This window comes from Patagioenas fasciata, chromosome 12 (assembly GCF_037038585.1).
Source record: "Patagioenas fasciata isolate bPatFas1 chromosome 12, bPatFas1.hap1, whole genome shotgun sequence".
NCBI lineage: Eukaryota > Metazoa > Chordata > Aves > Columbiformes > Columbidae > Patagioenas > Patagioenas fasciata.
In genome coordinates this window covers 15,796,316-15,823,902 of record NC_092531.1, presented here as the reverse complement: position 1 = coordinate 15,823,902, position 27,587 = coordinate 15,796,316, and the positions used below count along the sequence as shown (strand labels likewise).

The window sequence follows — 27,587 nt, the reverse complement described above, 5'->3', positions numbered from 1 at the left end:
CAAAACACCAGCACTCGTTTCCCTTTTCACGTACTCTCAGGTTTCAGCAGCAAAAATCCTTTTGCAAAAGCATCTTCACAACTCAGAATCACCCGCCACAACCCGCATCCTCCTGACTCGCCTGTAGCTTCATCAACACAATTGCGCGCGCAAGAACAAAAACAAATAAAAAGGCAGCAAATCCTTGACTCTGCTCTGAAATTCTGGTTTTAAATTACCAGCACAGGAGCAGGTCTGGGTTGTGAAGTGACCAGGCTCCTCTCAAGTGGAGGGTGCGATCCAACGGTGACATTTGATATAATAGCAAAGCCAGATCAGTATGCCGGGTGCTTTTCTCAATGCGCTCGCCTATTTGCCTCTCTCTTCTCTTAAAGTGCAATTATTGACATGTTCTCCTCCTTAACCATCAGTTTTATATGCTTGCCAATGACTCGTGAACATCTGTAAACAATTATTTTTATTTTCTTGCAAAACCAAAATGTTGCATATTCTTTTGGAATAACGGACTCAGGTCGATTTTCATGAGCCTTGCTACATAATTTATTAGTTTCTAAACTCTGTAAAACTAAAAGCTCCAGTAAAGTTCAAATAAGTTTGTGATTTCAAAGTAATTTTGAACGGACTATTCCTGCTCCTGCCCAGTGTTATTCGGTTGATTTAAATGGGAATTCTTAATCTGTGAAGGGGGGGCTCCTGCATTGTTTTGTTAGGTCAAGTAAAAGGACAATATCTGGGGTCAGAAGCCCAGAAGGACAAAGCATGAAGGGAGGGGAAAGGCAGAAAAGCATCTTGCCCCATGTTGGGATCCCTTCCTGCTCCCACTGGAGCCAGTTTGTGGAGCAAGGGGCTGGCATCACACGGTGTCACTGCTGGGCACTTCACACGCTGTGACGCGGGGACTCTCCAGAAATGAGGAAATCAGAGGAAAAAAGTTCAGGTGGACAGAAAAGAGGGAGAGGGACTTTCTCATTTGGGAACATAAAACGAGAGCAGTTTTGCAGCTCTCTGTCGGGCAGGGCTGCTGCCGAGCTGCTCCATGCTGGCCCATGCCTGGCTGATGGCACCAGGGTGCATGGGGCAAAACTGGGATTGAGCAGGAAAGAGAAAAGGGGGGAACGGGGCTGGAATCATGAATCTGGGACCCTCTGCCCAGCTCCTCTCCCTGCCAGGTCCTACAGGAGCATAGGAGTTTGTGCTGTGCAAGGTCTAGAGCCTGACAGGTATTAGAAGATGAAGAAGAAGGTGGTGGGATGGATCCAGAGAGGATCAACCTGCCCTATTCCCCCTTCTATTCACTGGCTTTTAGATACTTCCAATGAATTTAATTTTGGCACTGTGGTGGCCCCAGATGTTTGCGTGTCACCGGAACAGGTGGCCGTGCACTGGCACCCAGCACGGGTCCCAAACGTGGGGCACGAGTGCGGGGTTGTGAGACGAGCACCCCATTCAATGGGCCGCCCGCTGCATCCACCACGTGGGAAATCCCTCCTGAGATTCTCCTGTTGAACTCCCCAAGAGAGACAAAGCCCAAATGTGGGCTTGAATTTCATAAAGCTTCTCTGAGTGTTACTAGGGAAATGATACCTGATACCCTCTACGTATATTAAGAAAAAGAAAGATGGGGTATGACACCAATTTAGGAGAAAGCAATCCTATTTTTGCATCTAAAAAAAAAAAAAAAACCAAAAAAAACCACAGGAATTAGTGAAAGCTTATAGCTTCAATAATTTAGAAGTTAAGCCTACTTAAATATAAATGACGACGTTTAATTCCAAGGCTGTTACTGAGCAGAGCTGGAGAGCCTCTCGTATCCAATGCCTGCCTTTGAATGCCGGGCTCAGCAATAACAGACAAAAGCTGTCCACCACCCAGAACAAAGAGCTCCAGGAAATTAAAAAAAAAAAAAAAAAAGAAAGAAAATACTGTCTCGCTGCTGAGCCTGCTCCCGCACGCTGACCAGTAGCTCCCAAAGCCCGGGCTGCCGGTCACCAGAGCAGCATTTTGGGGAGTTGGAAAAGCGGAGCATGCCATTCCACGCAGGTCCTGGCGCAGCGTCCGTCCCCTCGGCCAGGCTTTCTGCTCCGCCACTGAGCGACAGCGACGCGGGAGGGTTTATTAAATTCAGCAGAGTGCAGAAACACATTACCTCGCTGTTAACCGCGTCTAGAGCGTATAAACCCACCGAGGGGGGAAAACTCAGAACGGAAAAACTTTCGAAGTGCAGCCAAGCGCTCTTTGGTGGTGCCAGCAAAGCACACCCCAAAGTCAGGAGCCACTGAGCTGCCAAGTCACAGCACAAACAGAACAATTTGGACAGCAGCAGGCGATAAGCTAGACACAAACTCGACTTACTAAAGTTTTAGTTTCAAAAATTCACTTATTTTCCGTTCCTTCCCAAGAACTTCTCCAGCTATCCTCATTGCATTGCTGCATACCCAGGAATGCCAACAGAGTAACCATACCTGCCTCGTTACATCCAATTTGTGGATAACTTATATTTTCTGCAAGTTACACTGGCTTCTCCTCCTTGCCGTGGCTGCTACGAACCACGTGGCGAGATTTATTGTAGGAATAGCCCACTGCCCGGTTTCCTAAACACCCCAGCAGCTAATCTCTGATTAATCTAACGCACGCTTTTCTCCTTCTGACCAGGCTAGGTTGCTTGTATGTTTTTTAAACAATTCCTATTTTTCCTTATCTTTAAGACTGGTAAGTGAAGAGGAGCCAGGAGGCACAGGGATATTTTGCTGCAGAACAGCATCTTTCTCGGATTAGACCCACGCTTAAGCAGCATCACCAGTAGAAATATTGCAATTTATCATGTGCACAGCAGGTCCAGGGAAAAAGCCCTTTCATGTTTTTGTAGTTCAGTCCTGGTCTGGCTGGTGGTGTTACGGGCTGCAGCTGTGTGACCCGAGCCAGAAGAGCATAATACTTGTAGGTTTAAAGTAGCTCACCGACATCCCTCCAGCTCGCAGCCCACCGGTTCTGTTCTGCCGCTTTGCTGACAAACATGATGCGCCCACGTGGGCGCTGCCTCCCGCTCGCATCGCCCGGTGATGATTTCGGGTCTGCTCCCTGGGCATGGACGCTCAACCACGCCATGGCCACGGCAGCCACCCCATCCCTCCCCAACACCCGCCATGGGGGCCAGAGTGGTCACAGCCCCTCAAACACTCCAGTTCCCTCCACGCAAGTGAGGTGTCCAACCGAAAACACAGCTCTGGGGACACGCTTCGGGCTGACTGCCGGTGAAGGTGCTGGATAGGCTGATGGAGGAGTCTGCAGCCCAAAGCCACGACCCCAACGTGCCTCTCCGGAGGGCCGAGCCCCCGCTCAGGGACGCCGGAGGTGACCGAACCTCCGCGGCCGCGCAGCCCCACGCCGCCCCCGTGGCCATACGAGTGGCGGAGCCGCGCTCGGTCCCCTCCAGCCCCCGGAGCTGCTCGGCCCCGTTCAGCCGCCACGGGAGCCCGATACCGCGGGTGGGAGCGACCCGGGTTGGGACCGGCTGGGGATGGGTACGGACCGCGGCGTGGGGAGGGACATGAGGGACCGGCGACGAACGCCACCCTCGGCCACCACGGAGGTGACGGAGGGATGCGGAGTGCGGGAGGGACCGCGTACGGGACCGACCGAACAACCGACCGAGGGGCGAGGGTGGCGGGCAGCAGCAGCGGTGCCGGGCTCGGCGACGGCAGGTCCGTCCCCCCGCCCGCTGCCCAACCCCAGCCCCGGCTCTTACCTCCGCGGCAGCCGAGCAGCAGCAGCCCCAGCAGGCAGGCGGGCAGCGCGGAGCCCGGCGGAGCCATGGCATCCCGAGCGGGCGGGCTCGCCTCCCTGCGCCCCACGGGGAGGGAGCAACCCGCGCAGGAGGGAGGGATAGAGGGAGGCGAAGCGAGAGCCGCCCCCCAGTTGTAGGAGGAAGAAGGAGGGGGGAAAGGGTTTTAAAAAAAAAAACCAAACAAACAACAAACAAGCCAAAAAGCGGATTTCAGCGCTGCTCCCCTCCGCGCGAGCACGCCGCGCCGGGCGGGCGGGGGCGGCGCTGAGGGAGCGGGGCCGGCGGCGGGCGGGCAGCGCCTTGCGCCATCTTGCGCATCCGCCAGGGCGCCGGCAGCGCCGCGCAGGGTCCGGCCGGGCTGCGGGGCCGGGGGCGGCAGCGGCGGGGGAGGGTCCCTGCGTGGGGGCGCTCGGCGCCAGGGTTATGTGGGGACTGTGTGAGCGGTCTCACCGGGGCTGCCCTCGCTGGGGCCACTTAACGGGGTTCTCCCCTCACAGGGTTTTGCTCATGGGTCTCACCTCACTGGAGCCCTGTAATGGTCCCTCTCTTGGCACTCCCCTCATGGTGCTCCCCTCAGCAGAGCCTTGTCACCGGAGCCCCAATGGGCTCCCTTCTGAGGCCACCTCACAAGTCTCCCCTGGCAGGTGCCCTGTTGTGGTTCCCTCACGCCCAGCCCTGTGCAGCACTGTGGAATCCCCGAGCAGGAAAGCCCTCCAGGGATCCAGGCTGGTCCTGGCTGGCCCCATGATGCCCCAGGTGACAGCAGCTGGAACTGGGCCTTCCCACGCTGTGGTGGTGACCCATGGAGAAGTTTTCTTGCTTTCTGCCCAAGGGCCTCTCTCCTGCCCGTCACTGCTCAGAGACCAGGTCTTGGCAATGGTGTCCGTGTCTGCAGCTGCAAATGAGGGCAGTGTCCTGCCCTGGGGCCCATGTAGCTCTTGGAGGGGACCCAAAACTTGCCATTAAAACAAGGGAGAACACTGGTGAGACAGCACAACTTCTGGTTGGCTCCACCAAGCGTTTCACTTTGAGGCTTTGTTTTGAAGAACAAAGGCACCCACCAAGGTGGTTGGCAATGTCCAGAGGTGACTGGTGTCCCTAGGAAGCAAGAGAGTGTGATCGTAGAGCCATGGCCATGAGGGGATCCCATGTCTGAGAAGTCCCAGAGGACAGGAATCAAGAACAGCTTGGCTTGTTCCAGTGCTCTTTTCTTAAATGCCATTGTAAGATGACTTACCCAGGTCAGTCACAGAGATGTTGGACCAACCAGCTTACCAATGAAGATGCCCTTATATCTGACCCTGTCTGGTCCCTTGGCCCACGTTCTCTGCAAACACAAGTCCCTGTCATCATCGTCAGCAAAAGTCATCTCTTCAATGACAGTTCCAAGTCTGTTTTGTTGTTTGGGAAAACAAACAAACAAAAACACACTAAAAAGATGAAAGTGAATCCGAACTAATTTCCTTTTTTTTTCAGAATAAAAACCAGTTTTCTACACCTTGTAACTGTGCCCAGAAACCTGGTGACAAACCCTTTGTAAAGACAAGGGACATGTGGCTCCCCTGGATGGTGCACCCCGAGCACGTTGGAGTCGGCTAACGAGGAAAGAAGACGTCACTACATCTGCTCCCCATTAAAGCCTCCCTCATTTAGCAGAGGGCTGAGCTGTATGATGTTGCTTTCAGCCTGGGGAAGTATTTGCTCTGGCTCCGTCAGCCTCTCGGTAACATCTGAATTTCTGCGCTGTCCCTGACCTTTTGGCACCAGCCCTGCTCCTGTTTCCCAGCCGTCTCCCTGGCTCCTGCCGTGGGGCCCCCACAGCGTTTCTGTAACGTTTGCAGCCGTCATGGGCTCGCGGCAGCTCCTGAGTCGTTGCCGGCACCAAGGATGGCTTGTGGGAATTAGTAACTCCAAGGGAAATGAAGCACCATGTGTTTTACGGGGCTCATTTTCCCGACACCAGAGATTTCGGGTGCTTTTGCTCCTGTGCCCAGGCCATGGCCAGTGTGGCAGTGGCGGTGACCAGAGGAGGTAGCGGCGTGTTTAGGGCATCACCAAGTTCAGCCCCATGTCTTGCAAATGACACCAGTGACATTGCTAGTGTCACATTCAGAAATGACAAGTACAGGGCAGTCCTGCAAAATAACAGGACTCCCATGAAAAGCCAGGAGATTTTTAAAGAAAAATGGAGGGTTTGGGCTCTCCTTAGAGCCACCTGAGAGCAGAAATGCAGAGCACTCGTGTTTTTCTGTGCTCCTCCATAACCATGAGGGCTTAAAAAAGTTCCTTTGTATTGGAGGCAGGAATTCGCTTATCACACTGCAAGCAGAAACCGGAGACTTTAGAAAAGCAGCAGGATTACAGGAGCAAACCGAGCCCTGAAACGCTTCCCTGCAGAGAGGTTGTGGGGTGCATCCCTCCTGTAGAGGGGCTCAGCGTCTGTCCGTCTGTCCTCCCCCTCCGTAAGGTTCTCCTCCACAAGAGCTGGTGTCGCTCACCTCTTGCACAGCAAATTTCCATCAGCCCAAATAGCGCTCCTGATTTACGCCAATTAACGGCAAACTGAGGTTCCCCAAGACACCGTTAGTAGTTTCAGCGGATGAAGTGGGAGATTAACTTGTCTGAATTCACTCCATTTATTATTCGCTGTGTAATTGTGGTTTCCCTGTCTGCTAACAGCTCGGGAGCCTTTCACTTACGTACATAACATGTGGGGTTTTAGCATCGGTTTCGCGGTCAGTGAGCAACAGGGAGGGAAACCAAAATCCTGGCACCCCTCGAGGCACAGAGCCAAGAGCTGCCCCAGCAGTGGTGGGACAGCCCCAGGATGTGCTCCTGGAAGCTGCTTTCTCCAGCAGAAACCCTTTTCCCTCCACTTTTGACTGCATAAGGGCCCCCCGCAAGGTCCGTCCTTGCTCATTTGTGGGGTTACCTGTTGTTAGGGGCGAGACTCAAGTTCCACAGTCTGACACAGTTCCCTTTAAACACTATCAGAGAACACGATGCTAAGTGGAGATTTATTACCTCTGTAATGCAGATAAAATGAGATTTTATGGCTCCATAGTCCTGGCAGCATAAAGTAATAATGGAAACGATCTACTCGAGTCGGGAATGCATCCTAAGAAGAAAAGATGCATGGGAGGTTAATAGTGTGTCCTCGGGCACTGCCAGATATCCTCTCGCCAACCTCGCTGGACACCAGCCACCGAGGGCCTCGGCCCAGCCCACGATCCGAGAGAAGTCTCACTATTTGTTTGTTATTTTCCACATTAAAAAAATTCCTCAGCCATATAAAGCCTAAAACTAGACAATTTTTTTTTTGTCTTACAGGAATCAGTTCAAAACTGAGAAATGAGCACGCAGCAAGAAGTGTCTAATGAATCCAAATTGTGCCTGCACCTGAAATTCCTGAAGAATCCATAAGGTACCAGGGACCCACCACCATCCCACCTTACTGACCCCCAGGGTTATGGCACAAGCATGGAACCTGGTTCCCGTTCCCACCGTGAGGTACAAACATGCTGTGGAAGACGCTCCATCGCAGGTCTGACAGCTCCAGGGACTTGAGATCCATCCCAAATCCAGGGGATCAGTGTTCCACAACGCCTTTCTTGGAGTAAGAGCTGTAATAGACTGAACTGTGAGACAAATTCCACTCGTTTTTAGAAGTATTTTATTAATAACCCATTAGTTAAGGAATATAAGGACAATGTCTTCTTACACTTTAACACTAAAGAGTATTTGTGGAGTAAGAACAGTCTCTGAAGAAAGAAAGTTATAATTAAGTACAGCATGGAGCCAAACACAGACACAGTCTTCTAAGGAGATAAAGTTCTGGTTACACATCCTTATACACTGTGTAGAAAATAAAATGAAATTTAATTTTAAAATATTAGCAAGGGAATACAACAGAACTAGATGGTGGGTTTCTGCTGGACTAAACACCTCTTTTCTAACAAAAGTATTGATTAGAAAAGACACGATGATCCCTTCAAAACATCTATTTCTAATGAGATCAAAACCATACATAGTGCTCTATGGAAATGGTTGTTTTCTTACACAGCATATTTCATGGGATGATCTCAGGACTGTTAGCTAGTAACGTAAAAAAAAATCTCAAAACCTAAATTATAAATTATCTCATTTGAACTACTTAAACCAGAACTTTGCTGTCTGTTAAGTATGAAATCAAATCAACTACAAGTTGAGATTTTTATCCAAGTCATGTGTTTCATGTAGCAAGGAATTAAAAGAAACAGCAAGGTGAGAACTGTGACTCTCGCAGCAGCACGGGGAATATACAGGTAGCCAAATGGTAACATTAATACTACAAAATTATGCCAGTGAGACAAACCTGACATTTTAACAATGTAAAACAATATACACCATCAAAAAGTTGAACAGCAATAATCTTTAGTGTTACTGAAAGGAAGAAAAGGGAGAAAGGAGCTTGATGGGTAGGAACATATATTAAGTATGACGGGTAATTAAAGGTATCAACAGTTTGTGTGTCTGTGAGAAATATGCAAGAAAGCTACTTATTTCATGATAAAAAAATATATGCACTGGTTGTTTCAGCTTTACACATAAAATGTGCACTATCTGTCTTCTTCCATTCATTTCTAGCTGGGACTAGAGAGGTCCCACGTGCATTCAGGACAGGGAGGACCCCGACCAGGCACAGGCAAGTTGGACGAGGACACGCAGCACTGCGTGGACACGCATTTGTCCAGAGAGCAGCTTTGCTGCTGCCGGTCGGTGGTGATTTCTCAGCTCCAAGGGAACGGCCTTGATTTCTGTAGCTTAGGTCTGCAATACCAGTCCACGGGCACAGCAGTACTTGGACATCCCAACGCTCCCAGTTTCGCTCTCTGGTACAATTTGGTGAGTTGTAACAAGATCAGAATGAGCCTCAGCATCAGGAGACAAAAGTATTTTTGTGATGCATTTGTACTCTACCGCATCTCCCCCAAAGCTCTTGGAGCATGGAACTAACTTGGTGGTTTCATGATTGGCCCAAGGTGACCCAGGGGACCAGTGCCACACCGTGCCTGCTTGTGTTGGCTTTGGGGACAGGCAGGGAGGGCTTTTAGGCAGATCAGCAATACACACCCCATGGCTATAGGGTTGCTAAAGTCAGTGTGGACAGAGCAGAGGGTGCAGAAGTTCAAAGTAGTGCCCCCAAAACTGTGGCACGCTCCTAAATCAGGCCCTGGACTAAGCCTCCATCCTCACAACTCCCCACATGGAAAGCTCAGGGCTGGTACGTGACCTGCCCCAGTTGTACCCACTGGTGGCCAAACTCCCCCCAGCAGTGCCCTCCGGCAGCCGGGGTGCTGAGCAGAAGCAGTCCCTGGGCAGCCTGCCATGCTTGCAAGTGCGTGACTTGGTTCTGGAGGTGAAGTCTCCAGGGTTCCTCTGGAGGGAGGGTCCTTCTCCCTTTCTGCACATCAGCAGTGGCAAAGCGGCGTGTGCAGGGTCTGTTCTGTCACTGGGGAAGGACAAGGACTCTTGCATGAAAACAACAGTGAACTGAGGTCCAGCTGCAGAAATCTGCCCCCGCCCTCTGCAGCTGGAGGGTTTATACCTCTGCGGCTGCATCCGCTCCCAAATAACTGTGAATTGCCCTCATTGCCTGCAATAACACTTCGCTGCCTTATCTGTAACCCTGCTAAGTCATCAGTTTCAAAGTCTTGTGGTGATGAGTTCTGGAGGTTAATTACGCATTTCCTCTACCCAGTTATGATTTCTTGCCTTTTTGGCTCCTCGCTCTGGCACTAACTCCTGCCCAGCCTGCTCACCAGCACTGATTTCCAGTCTGTGTGCCAAAGCCTTTCAGAATCATGGTGTTTTGGAGCACAGAACAGCATTTTTGAAACTCTTCAAGATACCAAGCAGCAGCTGCAGCAATGGAGTAAGTGCAACGAGTGGAATTACAGCCAGTTACCAGAACAGGGTGTCATGGTGGGAGGAGACACTGCAGGATAGGGAATGGTGGAAGTTCCAATATCCTTCCCAAAAAACACTCCTCTAATGAAGAGCTGGAGCTCGGAGGGTTTGAGCGAGGATTGCAAGGACACGGGCTGGTCCAGCGCAGCTCCAAATGCAGGGCACACGGTGACATGGCTCTTCACAACAGAAGCGGGAACAGGATGCTAGTGGAGCAAGGTTGTCCTTGCTGCAAGCTGTGGTATCTCAGTCCAGATTTCACCATAAGAAAACAAAGTCTAAAGTCTTCTACAGGGTCTCAGGTCAGCAAACAGCTCCCCATATAGATTTGGGGGAATTCCAGTAAGAAAAGAGGGAGAAGGGCATCTTTTTTCTCTCTTTTTAAACAAACAGCCCAATATCCGAATCCTCCAGGAAGGCAGAACATTCACCAAACACCCAATGAACAGAATTACTGGTGCTTGCTACCTCCCAGTCAAACCAGAGGCCAAAGAACTGGTAGAGAAAAGTTCACCCAACACCAGAAGACTGGGCTGAGAGAAATATCAGCAGCAAACAGTGTCAGCAAGAGTCGTCACTGGATGATTTTCAAAGCAGACTAGTAGGAGACAAAAGATTTAATTTTAAAGTTCTGGTAGTCTCTGCTCTTAAGAGAAAAAAAAAAAAAAACAAAACCAAACCCAGGACTCTCAGAAGTGACCGGAAAATTTCCTGTTCATCCAAAGCCTTCAGCAAGTCCAATGCTTGCAGAAGGCTGAGAGCTTCCCTCTGGAAACCAAAATCATCTGAGCTGTCTCCACTTGGGCACAAAAAGAGAAACAGATATCCCCAAGATCACAAGTTACTTTTGCAATCATTGATTCTTTTTTCCCCAAGATCACAAGTTAATTTTTGCAATTACTGGTTCTATTTTCTCTTCATTAGTATAAGCTTCTTAAGGAAGGATGGATCGACACCCTGCCAGCTGGAGCAGTCTCCTTTGGCCAGCTCCTGCAAAACAGTCCTACAGAGAAACACAGCCCAACTCTCCAGCTGTGAGGAAGGTGTCCTACAGCAATGCTTAGAAACAAAGCAAGAGACACATCAGATCTGCAGCACTATGCATTAAAAAAGAGTCAACAACCAGTGCAAACATATTCTTTAGAAAAAGGCAGTATAAGAATAAGTTAAAACCTGTAATGGACTACAACAAAAGAGTAGATCTACTGCTTTTTTTTTTTCTCCAACAGACATGAGGTAGTTGTGTTGTTAGGGAGGAAAAAAATAAAGAGAGAGAGAAGTAGTAAAAATGCTACTCTATACCACACACTACTCCACTTTATAAAATTAAATAATATAAAGATGTTCCAAGGAAATAAAAATACATGTTGTACATTAAAAGGACAGACGTGTACCTAAAATATTAGGTACAAGAACCTATATAAATCAAAGTCCAGGTTGGTGAAAGGACCCAGACACTGAAGAAGGTTCTATATAGTACAAGTTGTTAGAGGCACTCGTAGAGTGTGTAATAAAAGGCCACTACATCAGCCTGCTAGTAATAGTTACTGCGGTAGCGCACAGAGAGAGCCTTATAATCCTTTTAACCACGGGAGGGCAGAAAAGCCTGGTGGTTCCAGCTCACTGAAGTTGTTTCACTGGTGTCCACCCCCTCGCAGGACTCCTGACAACGTCCATCCCAACGCTGCCAGGCAGCAGGTAGTGCCAAGGTGCTCCCTGGTGAAGAGACAGTTGGGAAGAACCACTCGGTGCACCCTGGCTCTTCCCAGCCTTAAAAGGTGTGTTGCCAGTCGCCTCGAGGATTACAGCGAAGTGACAGCCCCAGTCTAGCGCAGAAGGCTCTGTTCTAGCCGTGGTTTCATGTCAGACCTTGACAGATGGCTCAATCCTGCTCCCACAAAAACCGAGTTACTCATCAGCTTCAGTGGGAAGAAGATGGGCCCCTACTGAAACCACTGTTTCTTGAAGGCGATATGTACAGCTGAGAGGTCCGAATCCCGCTCTGATGAGATGCTGCACTTTCTGAGTTCCTGCTGGGCTCAGCGGGTCGAGGGCACGCAGCACCTCCCAGGGACAGGCCCTTGTTAGTGCTTCCAGCTCTCCCATGATCAAAATCAGATTAGTTCACTCTTTAATGATTGTGGACACATGCCATGTTCTCAGATGCTGAGGATGAACTGGTTAAACCAGAGTTACTACAGAGAGGGGACTCCTCCGGGGCTGGGGAAAGCGACTGGCACTTGACTGGCTGCGCATCCCCCACACCGTCCTGGATGGAGTCCGAATCTCCACTTTCCACCGAATCCAGACTTTCCCCATGCCTGTGGAAGCCGTTGGTGAGCCCATGGGTGCAAACGGCCTCTGTTTGGTTCACCTTTTTGTCGCTACATAATAGCTCGTCCTGGGCCTGAACCTTAGAATCGCCCGTGCAGCCCCCCAACACTGGGCGAGCGTCCTGCTGGGGACTGGGAGAACTGGGAAGAGCCAGCTCTCCAGAGGGGACCTCCTCAGGTTCCTGGTCCTCGGTTTCTGTCTCTTCACTCTCCAGGGTGTGCAGCTGAGACTCGTAGTCTCTGTCAGAGGCTGAAAAATCAGAATGGACAATGACCTCTGCCTCCACTTGGTGGAGGGTAGCTGGCGGGTGGCTTTTCTTTGCTTCATTCTGTTATCAAACAGAAAAAAAAAAGGAAGGTAAAGTAAATGAAATTCAGATAATTGAGGCTGTGACCCAACCAAGCACTGAAATGTGTCTGGTTTTAATCCCACAGAGTGCAATGGGATGTACACATGCCTCTATTAAGCATTATCTTGATATGTTTCTCAGAGCTGAAGTCTTAAGAAGCATCTCAAATTACCTCAGGATCATTATTCTTGTTTTACATTTGGGAAAGCGAGTCCCAAAGGAGTGAAGTGATTTGCCCACAGTTGCTTGGCAGGCTGGAGCAACCATTCCTCCCAGCCTCTGTCAAAGACCACAATTTTCTACATTCACCCATTTGTTTCCATTTTAAGGACCAGATACCTAGAGGGCAAGTGGGCAGCAACCTAGAAAACTGGCTTGAGACAGCTCATGACATAGACCCACAGCTCGATACCAGGGCTCCCTTCAATTCCCAGGTTTAATTTTGGCTGCATTTCACAAAATGTTCGTTAGAGCCTTTGTCACAGCTTGCAACCGTTTGTGTAAATTCAAGCACTTTAACTCAGAAAGAAACCAACTGGTTCTCCTCCGCAGTGTTCAAGTGGAGTTAAAGGCTACAGCTCTCCACAAAGCTGGCTAACAAGCAGGTCACTCTGCTAGACTTCAATTCTGTAATTTAACAGGCAGATTATTTTGGAAGCTCACAAAGAGCTCTCTGGGCAACAAGCGCTCAGATTCTGGGCTGTGATTTAGCAGCAAGAAGACAATTCAAAGTGTGGAAGTGAGAGATATCCCACGTGTAATTTGCGCTTTCTGTTGAAGCCAACTTTGTGCATCATTTACATATTTTAACACTTTTCTCCGTTTGTTGACAAACTCTGATGGGTTAGCTGTGCCGTAAATGATGCCCTGTAACTGGGTTGTAAAACATTGTCTTTATCCACAATGTTAATTACATCCTGTGTATAATTGATTTTCACACTGCTATCTAGGAAGGAAACACAGGTAGGTTACTTAGAAGTATTTGCTGGGAGTGGAGGGAGGAGAGCAAACTTTTTAAAGCAATAACCAAAGAAATCTCGTGGTACAGTGTCAACCTGAGCAGGTGTCAGCTCACTTGGTGGCACAGACATCACAATCCTTGTACAAACCCTCCCAAACACCAGAGGACGTATTTATTCTAAGGAAGCAATTTCAGAAACAGGATTTCCTCCCCATCTATGCACCCACATGAAGAAGACAAGTGCAGTGGAAAAAGCTCTGCCCTATCGGGAAAAGTTTAAATCAACCCTTGACCTTTGACCCCTTAATAAAAAAAAAAAAAAAAAAAAGAAATAAAATAAAAATCAAACAGCTTTTACTCAAATCCCACCAACCTCCCTAGTATACACTCCTATACACAGGAAAACAAAAAAAGCCCGTTATCAGCCAACTAAAGCTAGCTCAGAGGAGAAAACAATTTCTCCTGTGCTGCAAAAAAAGAGAAAAGGTAACAGGGAGCATAAATAGAAAAAAACACACCAGAATACATGAGTCAATAAAGCACTGAAGACACCCACCATCATGGCATCGTAAACCAGAGCTTGTAACAAAAGCTTCTGCCCGGCACTGGATGGGAGCTTCAGTGATCCGTTCACAGCAGAGAGAGGCTCTTTTGTGATGCTCTCCCCGTATCTGGCGATGCTGTTTGTCCAGGGCTGGTTGGCTGATTTGTTCCACAAAGACTGCAGGAGAAAAACGGGAGGAGAAAAGATCCAGTTATCACAGATACAGATTCTGCTCCTTGTAAGCTTGAAATCAGCAGCAGCTTGAAAAAGTGCAAGTTGTGAAAATACCACGGTGTTAGAAGATGCGACTTAAATACAGAGAATATTTCTAATGGCATCAAAATAACGCTCGCTGCAACCGTCTGGCACAGTCACCCCACTACAATGGGTTTTACTGCTCTGTTTACGTGGTCTGATGCAGAGCAAACAGATGAAAGTTGCCAGATGGTTCAAAACTGGTCTTATAAGGGGCTTTCCACCACTTCTCAAATTTTGAGGCCAGCAGGTACATCACGGCACAAGACATCATGTACATCTCCACTGAAATCAACTCCCTGCAAAGCTGCAAACAATGCAGAGCAGCATGAGCCTCCTGCAAAACACTGCAAAGCTGGAAAGGAACAGTGGAAATCTGGAGCAGAATGACGGCAGGCTTTGGCACAAGCAATGCTCTGCAGCATGGAGAAGGACCCTTGCCTGCATCTACCAGCACGTGCGCTCTGGCAAGAGCCGAAGATGATGCTACACAGCTCGCCCGGCGGTGCAGACACATTTCCTGCTGTCAGCTAAGGCTTGGGTAAACACTCTGCCATTCCCCATCAACACAGAGGCATAAAACTGGGGGCTTTATTTACTTATTTATTTATTTTTGCAACAGACCACCAAGCAATTCTTAGTTCAGCTTTAAGTCCCCTGGGCAACCAGTGTTACCTTGTTTGTAGATCTAATTAAATTATATGGGCTGAACACAATTTGTTCTGGGTTCTCTCAGCTTCCCCTTGCAATAAACTGTTGAATGCACACCTCTGTGCATGGGAAATGTGTGCCTTTAAGAGCTGAAGTTATTTAACAGCTCAGACTATTAGTTCACAGGCAGAAAAGTCTTTTCTTTCCAGGTTTTGATTTTATTGGGCTGTCCTGCATCTACCTGAGCTCGGCCTTGCTACTGACTTATATATGTATACATACAAATGCACGTACGCATGTTCTGATTTAAGGGAGTTGGTTATCTCGGCTTGTTACACAGTGCCTGGATTACAGCGAGAGGAGGCCGCAAAGCTGAAGTGAAGAGAAAATCCTGATCTGACACAACTGCCAGTGTGCACGTGCATACAGAATACAGGTGATGTGACCACGATGGCAGCACAGCGTGCAGGTTTATGGCACATCTACTCAAACCCACTAACCACCTATTTCTCACTGTCGGGAAAGAGAAACCCAGGTTTCTGCTCCACATACGTGGCCGCTGCTCACACAGGCCAGACCTGTTCCAACAACAATCACCATAGCACGAGTCGAACCGCGACGGCAAGGAGATTTCTGACATCAGCCTGACCTTGCGTGAGTCATTTGACCTCCTCATACCTCGGTCCATCTGGCTAGAAATTAGGTAGAAATACACAACCAGATGTTGTGTGTGAGCCAGGCATTCCTAAGTCAGCTATTTAGCAAGAAGCAAATGCTACCTCGCACTGTCGGTGCCAGCAGAAGGCACGTTAAAGTGCTCGTGGATGCACTGAAGGGCTGCCTGAGCCTTTCGCCTCTGCCCGCCCCAACTCCAGCACCAAAGGGACTCAACCCATTGTGGGAGGTAGAGCAGAGTCCAGCACCAACCCCATGTCATTGGAGCTTTGGAGCTCAGGATCAATTCCCCCAAAACACCATTAGCAAAAGGCCTACAGAACAGTGATGTCCAAGCCCAGTGCTGTGGATGTCAAGCATTCGCTCATTTAGAAGTGGATGCTGGAGGCAGCACCTTTGCCATTCCTCTCTCCACAATCCTCAGCAATATATTCTGAGCCAAGAATATTCCCTAATTGCTCCTTTTCTAAGTGGACAATCATTAAACTACACTTTAATAGCAAAGAAATCAGCCAAGCAATCGCAGACAGCTCACAATAAGGGATATCGCTACATGTGAGTACTCGAGGAACGTGTTCAATTTGCTCCTGCTGCCATCTGAACGGCTTTCTGCAGCTCTGTCGCTGACTGATGGCTTCTGTGCCTTTTCCAAGGAACATACGTTACTGAGCAAATACTGCCTAGAAATCTCAGCGCCGAATCTACACAAATATGCACACAAATGTGTGTCCTGTTATAGATGCTTCCATGCGTATTTGCCATCACAGAGATCTGAGCATCATCCGCACACACACACACACATGCAGAGCAAACTTGAAAACCTTCTTGCAGGCATCTTGTGAATACCAAAAAACATGGAAAGAAACAGGCAGCTCTGCTGCGATCCCAAAGGACCATCTGTTAGCGGAAATGTCAATCTGCCATGTTTACATAGGTTTTGATGACTCCGGGAACAGCCTGTTCAGCTCTGGCTGAAATTGGCTGCAACGAAGAACAAACTTGTTTTGTACCAGTTTGCAACTTTTCAGCAAACAGAACAAACCACCAGCCACACAACATGGCCTATATCCCACATGTTCAAGTACATTATGTTTGAGAGGGAAAAGAAAATAAAATCCCTCTTGGGGCTTAGTCTCTAAGGTTGGGCAGCGGCAATTAACTCAAGGTCTGTTTTCATCACAGACCTGAAGGTTTTGCATGCCTGAAAGCTTCTGTTTTTTTAAAGCAGTATCTTTCGGTGTAATAAATGATACTATTTCTTTCTACTTGATGGGGGCTAATGAATGGCCGAAGGAAGACAAGGTAATGTTCACTTGGTTTTTACAATAGAGGAATGAACGCAAGGAGCGTCAGCCTAGTACTAATTTAAAGAGGGAAAAACCCCTTTGTCAGCTCACTGCAAACACAGGAATGAAAACTAATAAAAACATCTTCCAATAAAAGGTGTTTCCATTACAGCTAAATCCTTATCAAAGCAAACAAGCCTTTTCATTTTAGCCTTTTTATAGAAACACTGACTAGTAAAAATGTGCCTAGATCATGTTACCTTCTCAGTGACAAGTAATGATTTCACGCAAATATATGAGCTGAGAATGAATGCATAGGAATTGTTTATCTTGAAACCTTCCCTGTTTTATGAGGAGGTTATTTAAACTAGCTTGAAATCCTCTACAGAACAAGGCTGGGGACATTTCAGATGTGCCTAAATTTTAAGGGTGTCATAGCAGAGGGAAAGGATTTGTTGCTGAATGACACCACAGCCAGCAAAGGGAGTGGAAAAGCTCCATGTCATGCAAACATCCTGGCATCCCTGCCCGCAGCTGCACCTCGAAACAAGACACAACACAACACAGACCTCTCCCCCAGCAGATAAAGCAGAATATCTGCTCCCTGTCAACAGGAGCACAGCTCTCATCTAAGACTTTTCAAAAAACACTGGGACTTTTTTTTTTTTTTTGCCAGAAGAAAAAACTTCAATAGGGAAATGACAAACAACCCGGGTAGATCCAAGTTCCCTGATGCGTTACAGCTTTTGCTCGCCGAGTCACGGGGATCCTTCATGGGAAACGCAGTCTCCACGGACAGGAGGCCCACAGAGAAGGAGCAGGCAACAAGCAAGGAAGGTTCCAGCTTGCAACAGGTTTTCAGTCTCAGCAAACGTTTCCAAGCCAAAACACTTGGGTTTGGCTTCATTCAATGAAAAGCTGAAGTCTTCCATGGAAAGCAGATGCTTTTTAACATTCTCCCCCACCCCCTAAATTGCTTGGCCCAAAAGCAACAGTGACAGAGACGTCTGGAGTGAAGCCATTTTATCATCCTCAGTCCATCTGCTGGGGGAAAGAGAGCTGCATCCCCACAGCCTGTGCGTTACTGTGTCATTTATAACACAGGCTATGTCGGGCATCGGTCTGAGGGTCACTTGGGAAGAGAGTAAGAGAGGAAAATCACATGTCAGCATATTTACAAATCTTTGTGTGTGACCACTGGGAAACACAAAGAAAGAAAGAAAAACGGTCTGCTAAACAGTTGAGTGTATGGCTCTGCAACCCAGAGGGGCCCCGTGCCCACAGCTCGGCTGCAGCGCACCTTGCTGTCCTGTAACAAGGGGCACGGTGGCCAGAGAGCCCCTGTGGGCTCCCCAGCAGCACAAGGACTGTCCCACCTTCCACCAACCAGCACCCCCAGCATTACTTGGAAGGGCTCAAGAGGAATCACAGCCCTGTGTTTGAAGGAAATGGTGATCTTGACTTGAAAACAGCCAAGGGGACTTCTCAAAACCCTCACCCGCGATTCTTTGCAGGAGTCAGTTCAAACCGCAGCGTTGTTATTCCTGCCCTTGGTCTCACTCTTCTCCAGTCCTCACACCTGCAAAATGATGTTCACTCACTTCTGACTGCGTATGGAAAGGGACAGTCCCTTCTTTGTGTTTGTACCTCCCCTGACAAGGCAGAGACTCCAAGCTCCACTGGAACCTTGGGCTGCCACGAGAACAAAAAATTATGAAGAATCATCCATGAAACACTAAGTAACGAGCCGGCGTGTGAAGAGCCTGTAGGCACGGGAGCAGCTCTCGCTGCCACTGCTAATGGCAAGGGCCACCCAGCCAACACAAAACGGGTCTCAGGAGCATAACTTGAGGATGGTGAGGCAAGAGCGCAACTGGAGAAGGTCACACAGGCCTGGAGGTGCCAGTTCCTCAGCATCACGACTACACAGAGCTGCCCAACAGTGGCAGCAGCGTCAGACTACGAGTCTGTCCCAGCCAACACCCTGAGCTCTGCGGTGACATGATCTGCTGTTAAAAGAAAGGGATCCTTGAGACATTTCTCACTCCATTTCTTTATTGACTAGGGCTACAAGTGATAGTACGTGACCTAGAGCACCCTGGGGAGCTTCTCCTTGCCAGGCTGGACAAGGAATTCCCTTCCACAAGGATCTTCTCTTTCATGTGGCTCTACTACATCCCTCGCTGTGGGTTTTCACAGCCCCAACCACACACACAATGAGAGAATAAAAGAGTAGGTGACAAAGGCAGCTGGTAGTTGTAAGGTACAAAGCTCCTGGCCATGCTGAAGCAGGGTCTGGGAGGGTTTTGGAAGTCCAGCTGAAATGACCACTGGAAGAAGCTATTTGCACTGTACAAGACAACCCAGAAAATCTACAACCCACTACTGGGCCTTGATTAATACCATTTTGTCTACAAGCAGGGAGTACACAGACCCCTGGCTGCATCTCACTCTCATTTACAGCTCTCATGGGGACCAGGCATGTGTGTGCTGGTCTGGCCATGCTCAGGAGTCCTGCCCAACTCTTTGACCGCCCAGCTGAGTAAAAATCACATCACCAGCCAGACATGGGGCCTCTTACCAACTGCAGTATCAAGATGTTTTTGGCCCGAGTCTTTTCACCCTTGAATACACACGTGAATACAGGGTGGATGCAGTGGTGCTCAGGGCTGGCTCAGGTGGCACTTCCAGCAGGAGCTGGGCAGGGGCGGGAGCAGTGCGTCCTGCACGGGAGCATATCTCCCTCCAGTGCCCGCTCCCAGCAACAACAGCCTGTTGCTCCCACTTCTCCTTCACCTGTCAGGTCATCCTTGCCGGGCAGGACAGGTGACAACTCTGCTCTCTGGGTGGCTGCGTGCAGCTGCTCCTCAGTGATCCTTGCCTCTCTATCCACATCCATCAAAAAAAAAAAAAAAAATCAAGCTCTTTATTCTGCTGGCAAAAATCCACAGTGAATTTAACTCTCCATGACATTTCCCCATCCAGTTAGGGAGGCAGAGCCACTACAGCCAGAATCATGAAGCTCTGATCTCTGAACAGAATTCTGCTGCCGGACACTGCCAGCCTCTGCGACAGATGCTGGGGTCCCCAAGCTCTCAGGCTAAGCCCCCAGCAGCCAGGCCTTGGCTCTACCCTCTCCAGCCCCTGCACCATGAACATTAAAAATCTTTGTGTAAACCTTTGCTGCTTTGGAAGAGAGATCTGGATACACTGACCCCAGAAAGGCCTCCCAAGGGAGGGTTCCAAGGAACCCTGACCTGTTCTCAGGATAAGTCACCATCACTGAAAACATTTGTTCCTTATTTAACAGAAAGAGCTGTAGGAAATTCCTCACACTCCCCAGCTTGGGCCCAGACAGGCAGCTACATTCCACAAAATTCATACATGTGGCTTCGCTGCAAACTGCCTCTCCTTCAGCTGAGTGCTGAGCTGCCACAGTACTTGGGGATGGCCAAGAGCAACAACTTCAGCTCACAGGACAATTAAAGCCAGTGGAAGATGCTGTGTTTCCAAAAGCCTGGACCTGTGCTGCCATGAGCAGCAAGGACAGGTCTCACACTTCGCCAGGTCTCCTGGACTCACCTCCCCCCCAGTGACACACAAATGCATCATTGATGCAAACACTGAAATCCCATGTGCTCACAATATATTTGTTTTACTGAACCTCCTAATTACTTTACATGCTCTCCCTGGGCTACAAAGGGAGACATAAACAGATTAACTAAATTAGGCCAATTAAAGGTTCCCTAATGGAATGAAATGTTTCAGGCAAGCTTGAGAGAGGAAATGGGCAGGGAGGAGTGAAAGACAATGAATGTCAGGCAAACCAAGCAGGGCAGGAAAAGACTACTTCAAAAAATAAACTTCACAAATAAAACACAATTTCACATTTTCTATATCTTCAAGGCTATTCCAGCAAATACACTGTTTATGGACAAAGCTCCTAGGCAAAAGAGTATCCTGGAAAGCAGAGCATCTACTCTGGACGTCCCACTTTCTCACACCACCTGTATGCCACAGCAACAGGAACACCTCAGCTTTTGCAGCATTAACTTGGGTAATGGCTGCTCTGGGAATAAGAGTCACTGTCCCAGGAGACGAAAAGGGGTGGTAGATGACATGGGGATCCCAAACTTAGATCTGACAGCCAAGATTAAGCCAGTCAGCTTTACAGAGAAGGAAATTCATGGCTTCCCAGCCCAGCCTGCAGCCAAGACTAACAGCACCTTGCAGAGCCAGGACAAGATCAGACCCCAGCTTTCCAGCAGAGACAAACCAAGCAACGGCTCCTGCCCACGGTGGGAGCCCATCCATGGTCCTCACCTTCCTTTTCCCATGGATGATGTCCTCAGGGAGGCTGGTGTGGATGAGGCTGTGCACTTCCGTCAGCTCCGTGATGTCCCCCAGGGGCAGGGGCACATCTTCGGGAAGCGGAGACATGAGGGACTCCAGCTCATGTGAATCCGAGGTGGCACTGGGAGCTGCCACCCCTTGCCTGCTCCGGTGGTAGTACGTGTGGTTGCTGGTTGTCTGGGGATCCAGGCCAGGCAAGGCCTCCCTGCGGGAAAACGAGCAAGAGTTGACATCTCAAGAGCCTCACCTTCCTCTGTCCCAAACAGCCACGGGCTGCCAGAGAACGTGACCCCTCTGGGCCATTTAGCCTGCTCTCGTGGAAGCAACCAGGCCCCAGACTCGTGGCTGGAGTCAGACCCCTGGAACAGCAGCGGGATTTGGGCTGAGTCCAACTCTCCTTCAAACAGCCTGTCACTCCCTGGGAAGTCTTTCATCATTTTCCCAACAATCCCTTTCCAAACATGCTTAGAGCTGTCCAACCTCAGAAGCAAAATACTGCCCACACTAACCTTATTGCAGCCTTTCTGTACTTAAAAGAAGCCTATAAGAAAGATGGGGACAGAATTTTTAGAAGGGCATGTTACAACTGGAAAAGGGGTGATGGTTTTAAACTAAAGGAGGGGAGATTTAGGCTGGACATGAGAAAGAAATGTTTTACCCTGAGGGTAGTGAGAGCCTGGCCCAGGTTGCCCAGAGAGGTGGTGGATGCCCCATCCCTGGAGACATCCCAGGCCAGGCTGGACGGGGCTCTGAGCAACCTGAGCTGGTGAAGATGTCCCTGCTCATGGCAGGGGTGGCACTGGGGGAGCTGGGAAGGTCCCTTCCAACCCAAACTCTTCCGTGATTCTAACAGATGCAGGTAATAATGTCACAAATAGTGGTTTGTTTTTTCCCTGTCGTGTGGTGTTTTTGTTTTGTTTTGGTTTTGGTTTCTTTTTTCTGGTTTGTTTTTTTTAAATTTATTTGAAATCAAACCTATTCGTCTAGCAATGCAAATTAAAGAGAAACTACTGAGAAAAATAAATCAGTGAAAAGCCTCCACTAAAGATGTTCCTTAGCCAGCTAGAAATGCCGAGCCTCAATCTTTGTATTAACCACTGTCACACACCACGTCCCCATCAGCCCAGCTGAACACGGGAACAGCTCACAGTGTCTCTTGTCTCCTTCCATACCAGAGCTGACACCCACCTCTGCTTGCTGTTGCGGAAGCTGGCACACATGCAGAAGAGAATGCAGAGTAGCCCCAGGCAGACTCCCACAATGATTCCGGTTACAGAGTGGATGTCCAGAACATCTAGTAGGGGAAGGACAGACACATCATTTCAGCTGCTATCAGGAAGAAAATATACAAAGTGCCTTATGTTTGGAGAAGCACCACCTTCACTAAAACCAAGAGGTGAAGCCTCTATACACATGAAGGAAGAAGATACTTAACAGTGACAATTTACAGCAGCTTAAAGCAAACCGCCATTTATGTATATTCATTCATTTCACGCTGCACAGGCCTAACAAAACGGCAGCAAGATGCAGGTTGCATGTGCCCTTACAGAGGAGCTGGGATGGGGAAGGGAGATGAAGCTGGGCTGCGGAAAGGGTTCTGGAGCTGTCTGAGGAGCTGCGCATCTGAGGACTCTGCTCTGATCCTCACACAGCCGTATCCTACATTCTGCATGGTGACATCAGGCAATTCTTTGGCAAAGAGAAACACCACAGTTGACAAACCACAGTCTTCAGCAACACAACTCGCTTCCTGCAATGGGACACTGGATAAAATTCATACCAGACAACTTCTCCCGGAGAGTGTGCACATCCTTAACATTCGAATACGGACCAGATCCCACAACTGTCTTTGCTCCCATCTTGAAGAAGTATCTGGTATCACTTTCCAGGCCATGCACTTCAGTGCTGAAGATATTTCCTGATCAAAAACAAGTCACAAGAGGTTTAAAATGTGCAGCTTCAAGAGTATTCAGAGGCTACAGTAAAGCAGCAATGGAACTCTGTTGGACCCTCAGCAGAGAGGTGTTTTGTGTCCTGAGCTCTAAGAGGTAATTCATACACTTCTTTGGTATTAATGAACTTGCTGCTTAAAGAGCTGATGATACAGACTGCACGTGGTGTGGCTGGCACACGTTCTCCTAGGAATTACTGGCTGCCAGCCTGTATCTGCAGGATGTTTGCTGGATGATAATGGCTATTTCAGCCCTAGACATGTATGATCTCATATCTTTCAGGAGTCATGTCCCTGGGTTCTCCTGTATGACCAGAAGCAAGGCCCAGCTTATCTCCAAGAAAGCTGGCAGCACAAGCTCTTCAACGTTTATCTCTATGTGCTCAAAGTGAGGAAAAATCAGGCAAATATCAAAGCCGGACTGACCATGCAAGGCTCCACAGGCAGGGAAGACAGCAGGAGGAGGAGGAGGACCTGGTGGGGTATTACCTCAAGGATGCTCACCTTCTCGCGTCAGCAAGGTCCACATGTCATCAGGCTGCGTGTTGTTGGCATTGTAGAGAATGAGGTACTCCACAATGATGCCGTTGGGCTCAGCGGGGGGACACCAGTGCACCTGGACAGCATAGGGGTTGAGTGGGTGCAGCCGCAGGTCAGACGGAGGAGTTGAGGGACCTGGTAGAGACAAGCAAAGACCCAGCTGAACAGCAGAAATAAGAAGAGCATCATTCAATCTGAAGGGCATGATGTTTGCTTTACGCCTTCTGTGAATCCTTCTCCGTGATGGCACGGTCACATTTGCATGCATGGTTAATAGTTGGACGTGACGATCTTTAGGGTCCCTTCCAACCAAAACAATTCTATAAAATGCTGTCATGCAGCTCAGTTTGAGACTGTGCAATGTTGGTCATATTTAAAAGAACATTCCTAGCACATCCTTGCTCCCTGTTGCTTTCTTCTCCACCATCCCCAAAGCCCTGCTTGAACCACAACTAATCCCAGCTAGAAGCAGGACACAACACTTCTGAAGCCCATCGCTGCTGCTCTGTGAAGCTGAATACTGGAGCAATCGCTGATGAGTAGGATTTCTCTGAACGTAGAGATAATCCCACAGTAACAGCAACTGTTGTCCTACTTCTTATTACATGCTTGTCTCTGTTTAAAAAGCAGCACTCCTTCATTTGGCTTGGGAAAGCTACCAGGATACTTAGTGGCTTTCAGACTTTTATGTACTCAGGGACATCAGAGCCTGAAGGTGATCTGAGATCACCACATCTCTCAAAAGCACACCAAGAGGCATTTGAGAGATTCAAGAAAAGCCAGGACAAATCAAGATTCAACTCCCACAAATACTCACGGTCAGGAAGGGTGAACCGCTCCACCACGCTGCCGAAGGGCCCATCGATGCCAACGCCGTTGGACTGCACAGCAAACTCATACCTGGTGTAGGGCTTCAACCCACTAATGAGAATGTCTTCATCCGAGCTACCAAAAGAGGACATGTGCACAGGGCCATGAACACTAGATGGTTCTCCTACCCACTTGTCACCTCGACACCTTACCAGAAGCACCGTAAGAGATTATCCTAACTCTTGGAGTATTTGATATTTCACCTGAAGTTTCACCTCCTGCAGTCATGTGAACATTAACAGTATTCAGGTCTCAAATACAGAGTAAAGTAGGTTCCCAGCCTCCAGGACCTTTTCTGATGCACTTGCTGAGAAAAACTTGAAAACACAGCCTGAAAACCTACACTGGAATCCAGATTTAAAATACATCCCTAAATTATTTTAACTCCTTAAACTCTTGACAATTTTTAAACCAAACTTGTGAGGACCATCTCACAAAGCATGAATGCTTTGAGACTGGCCATAATTGCACCTGGCTTTGTTATTAACATGGCAACTAGCGTATGAGGTCCAACTGGAGCAGAAAAGATGCAGAGATCAGCCAGTAAATGATCCCTTGGTATTTAAGTCATGGACAAGTCCAAATGCCACAATTCACCAGCTCTGAATGTATCTGTGAGCAATGCAGATGTTTCTAGCATGTAAAACACTCAGGTTTTGCTCAGCACTGGAACTTCCATACATATTCCTCCTGGCCTGTGTTTATTCCCGACACGAGCAATATGTGGCAGATGAACCCTTAGCATCCTGCTTTACCTTGTGTAGTATGTAACGAGAGATGCGTTTTTCAGGCCCCAGGGGCTGAAGCGCACGGTGTAGTTGACAATTTTGACTGTGGTGAAGTCAGGTTTCTTCCACCTGAGCCATATGGAAGTTGAGCTGTTGGACTCTGCATAGACTTGGACCGGAGGCAGTGGGGGACCCTTCTGCACAGGGGGATCTGTGGTCCAGGACAAAAAGAGAACAGAGATGTGAAGACATGCACAACAGTAAGTCTGGCAGAGCTGAGGATGGAGCCTGGGTCTTCAGAGCTTTTACTTGCTTTATAACACTGCACAAAGCCTGGCATGCTGCTAATTCACATTCTTTAAACTTTCTAACATAGAAGATGAAACCCAGGTTATCTGGCATTTCCAAGACCATCCCTGAGCCACTAACAGGGCCACAGAGGACACTGAGAAGGGACTCAAGTTGCGACAGAGGAGGTTTAAATTGGATATTGGGAACAATTTCTTCCTGGAAAGGGCTGTCGGGCATTGGAACAGGCTGCCCAGGGCAGTGGTGGAGTCACCATCCCTGGAGGGGTTGAACAGACACGGAGACAAGGTTCTCAGGGACATGGGGTAGTGCCAGGGTTGGGTTAACAGTTGGACTCGATGACCCTGAGGGTCCCCTCCAACCAAAATGACTCTGTGATTCTATATTTTGCTCCTTTATCTCCTTCCCAAGGCAATTCCTCCAACGCAATTTGCAATGGTTGTCAAGGAAGTTCCCTTATATCAGGACCTTTCCCATTTTGATATTGTCCCTCTTCAAGTTCATCTTCTGTAACTTTATCCTTCCTCTGAAGCCACATGCCAAGCAGAAGAGACAGACAACAAATGAAGGGCATTCCTCACCTACTGCTGTTGCAGGTGCCTTTTCTGTTTTGCCCTTCCAAACCGCTGCATAACCATCTTCGTGCTTATTGAATGCCACCAGCTTCACCTCATAGAGTTTCCCAGGAGCTGGAAAAATCAACCAGGGTTTGTCCGGGGTTATTTTTGTTACCAGCCCTCCCCCAGTTACACATGTTTTCTTTGACCTGAGCAGCTTTTCTCGCCATCCAAGAAGGCAGCTTGAACAGAGTTATATTTGCTAAAACACAGCAGGGAGTCCCCCTTCCACTTACAGGCTTTCCACATTCAAATACTGTCTCACTACTGGTGATATCACAGCTACTCTCTACTTCTACTCTCATTTTTTACAGAAATTATCAGCAGCAAATGGTCTTGCCCCAGCCTCCAAGGGTTAACCGGCGTCATGGCCTGTAGCCCATCATCTCGGCATTTCCTGATCCTTCTTCCCTGCAGACGACTCAATAAACCTATGCATGGTGACTCCTCTCTTCCCCATGGAAGTGGATGTTCTGCATAGCTTATTCTTGAAGAGGACATCCTCTCCTCCCATTTCTAAAGTCCCTTCTGATTTATTCATTGCTGTGAGGATCCTCCTTCCAGCAAGTCTTCACACATCCTGTTAAGTCCATGGCAGCTTTTGTTGCACAGTGACTATTTTGCCTCCACAGTAGAGTTTCTTGATTTGCAATTAGAAAAGCTCACACAAAACCCACACCAGAAACCTGAGGGTCCTCACCACACCTGGACCCACACTGAGCTGCAGAACAGGGTGCTTTCTCTCCAGGCAGCGCTGCCCTACTCCCAAATTCCCTTCCCCCTTTCCTCCAACTTTCCACCAGCTGAAATACTGCCCTGCTGTGTTAAATAACATGTGAGGGGTTTTTTTAGTGGAGATGTTTAATGGAGGAAAAAATTTGGGAGATGATACAAAGTTTTCACATCAGACATTTGCCAGCTTCTCCCTTCAGCAGCCCAGACTGGCTTTGGTTGCCTTGGCTGCAGTGCATTGATGAAGTTCGTTAATTCAGGATGTGCCTGTTCATTCCCTGCCCCGATAGATCACAGCTCGCTTTGCCAGACAACATAAGCAGAATAAAACCTTTCTTATTGATGCCAATTTTATTATTACTGCACTGATTATGCTCCCAAAGGCTAATGGTACCAATTACCGAAGGCCTTCTCTGCTCCACAACAAATGTTCACGCTCGGAATATAAAAACAGTTCAGTCGCGTTTTTCTCCCCAAAAGAATCCCAAAAGCAAACAGGTTTTTTTGTCTGCCTCCGAGGCAGCCTGATCTCCATTTCCATGCTCTTCAGCCACAGGAAAACATTTCAAACCTGCACAAGGGGGATGGGACCAAAAGGCGCTCAACTTCCAAACGCCTGGGACCGTGGGCTTGGTGGAACAAAGAACCAATAGCCCATCTGTCTCCAGCACACACACTCCATCTCCTCCTGAGCGTTTG

General features: G+C 48.6%; 2 protein-coding genes across 5 annotated transcripts in view; both read right to left on the bottom strand.

The window, feature by feature from the left end:
• The window catches only part of IGDCC3 (immunoglobulin superfamily DCC subclass member 3), a 107,797-nt gene extending 103,750 nt beyond the window's left edge, over window positions 1–4,047 (bottom strand). The window contains exon 1 of the mRNA XM_065847679.2: window positions 3,746–4,047. Coding sequence (XP_065703751.1) covers window positions 3,746–3,812 — 67 coding nt within the window. The 5' untranslated portion in view covers window positions 3,813–4,047. The remainder of the gene's footprint in view (window positions 1–3,745) is intronic.
• A 3,393-nt stretch (window positions 4,048–7,440) lies between these two features.
• IGDCC4 (immunoglobulin superfamily DCC subclass member 4) overlaps window positions 7,441–27,587 on the bottom strand; it is an 88,400-nt gene continuing 68,253 nt past the window's right edge. For all 4 annotated transcript variants that reach the window (XM_071813967.1, XM_071813968.1, XM_065847533.2 and 1 more), the window contains exons 12-20: window positions 26,121–26,228; window positions 25,258–25,441; window positions 24,450–24,577; window positions 23,597–23,767; window positions 22,922–23,059; window positions 22,330–22,435; window positions 21,112–21,346; window positions 13,934–14,098; window positions 7,441–12,395 (exon numbers count right to left, since the gene is read on the bottom strand). In XM_071813967.1, the coding sequence (XP_071670068.1) occupies window positions 11,865–12,395; window positions 13,934–14,098; window positions 21,112–21,346; window positions 22,330–22,435; window positions 22,922–23,059; window positions 23,597–23,767; window positions 24,450–24,577; window positions 25,258–25,441; window positions 26,121–26,228 (1,766 nt within the window). In that variant the 3' untranslated portion in view covers window positions 7,441–11,864. The remainder of the gene's footprint in view (window positions 12,396–13,933; window positions 14,099–21,111; window positions 21,347–22,329; window positions 22,436–22,921; window positions 23,060–23,596; window positions 23,768–24,449; window positions 24,578–25,257; window positions 25,442–26,120; window positions 26,229–27,587) is intronic.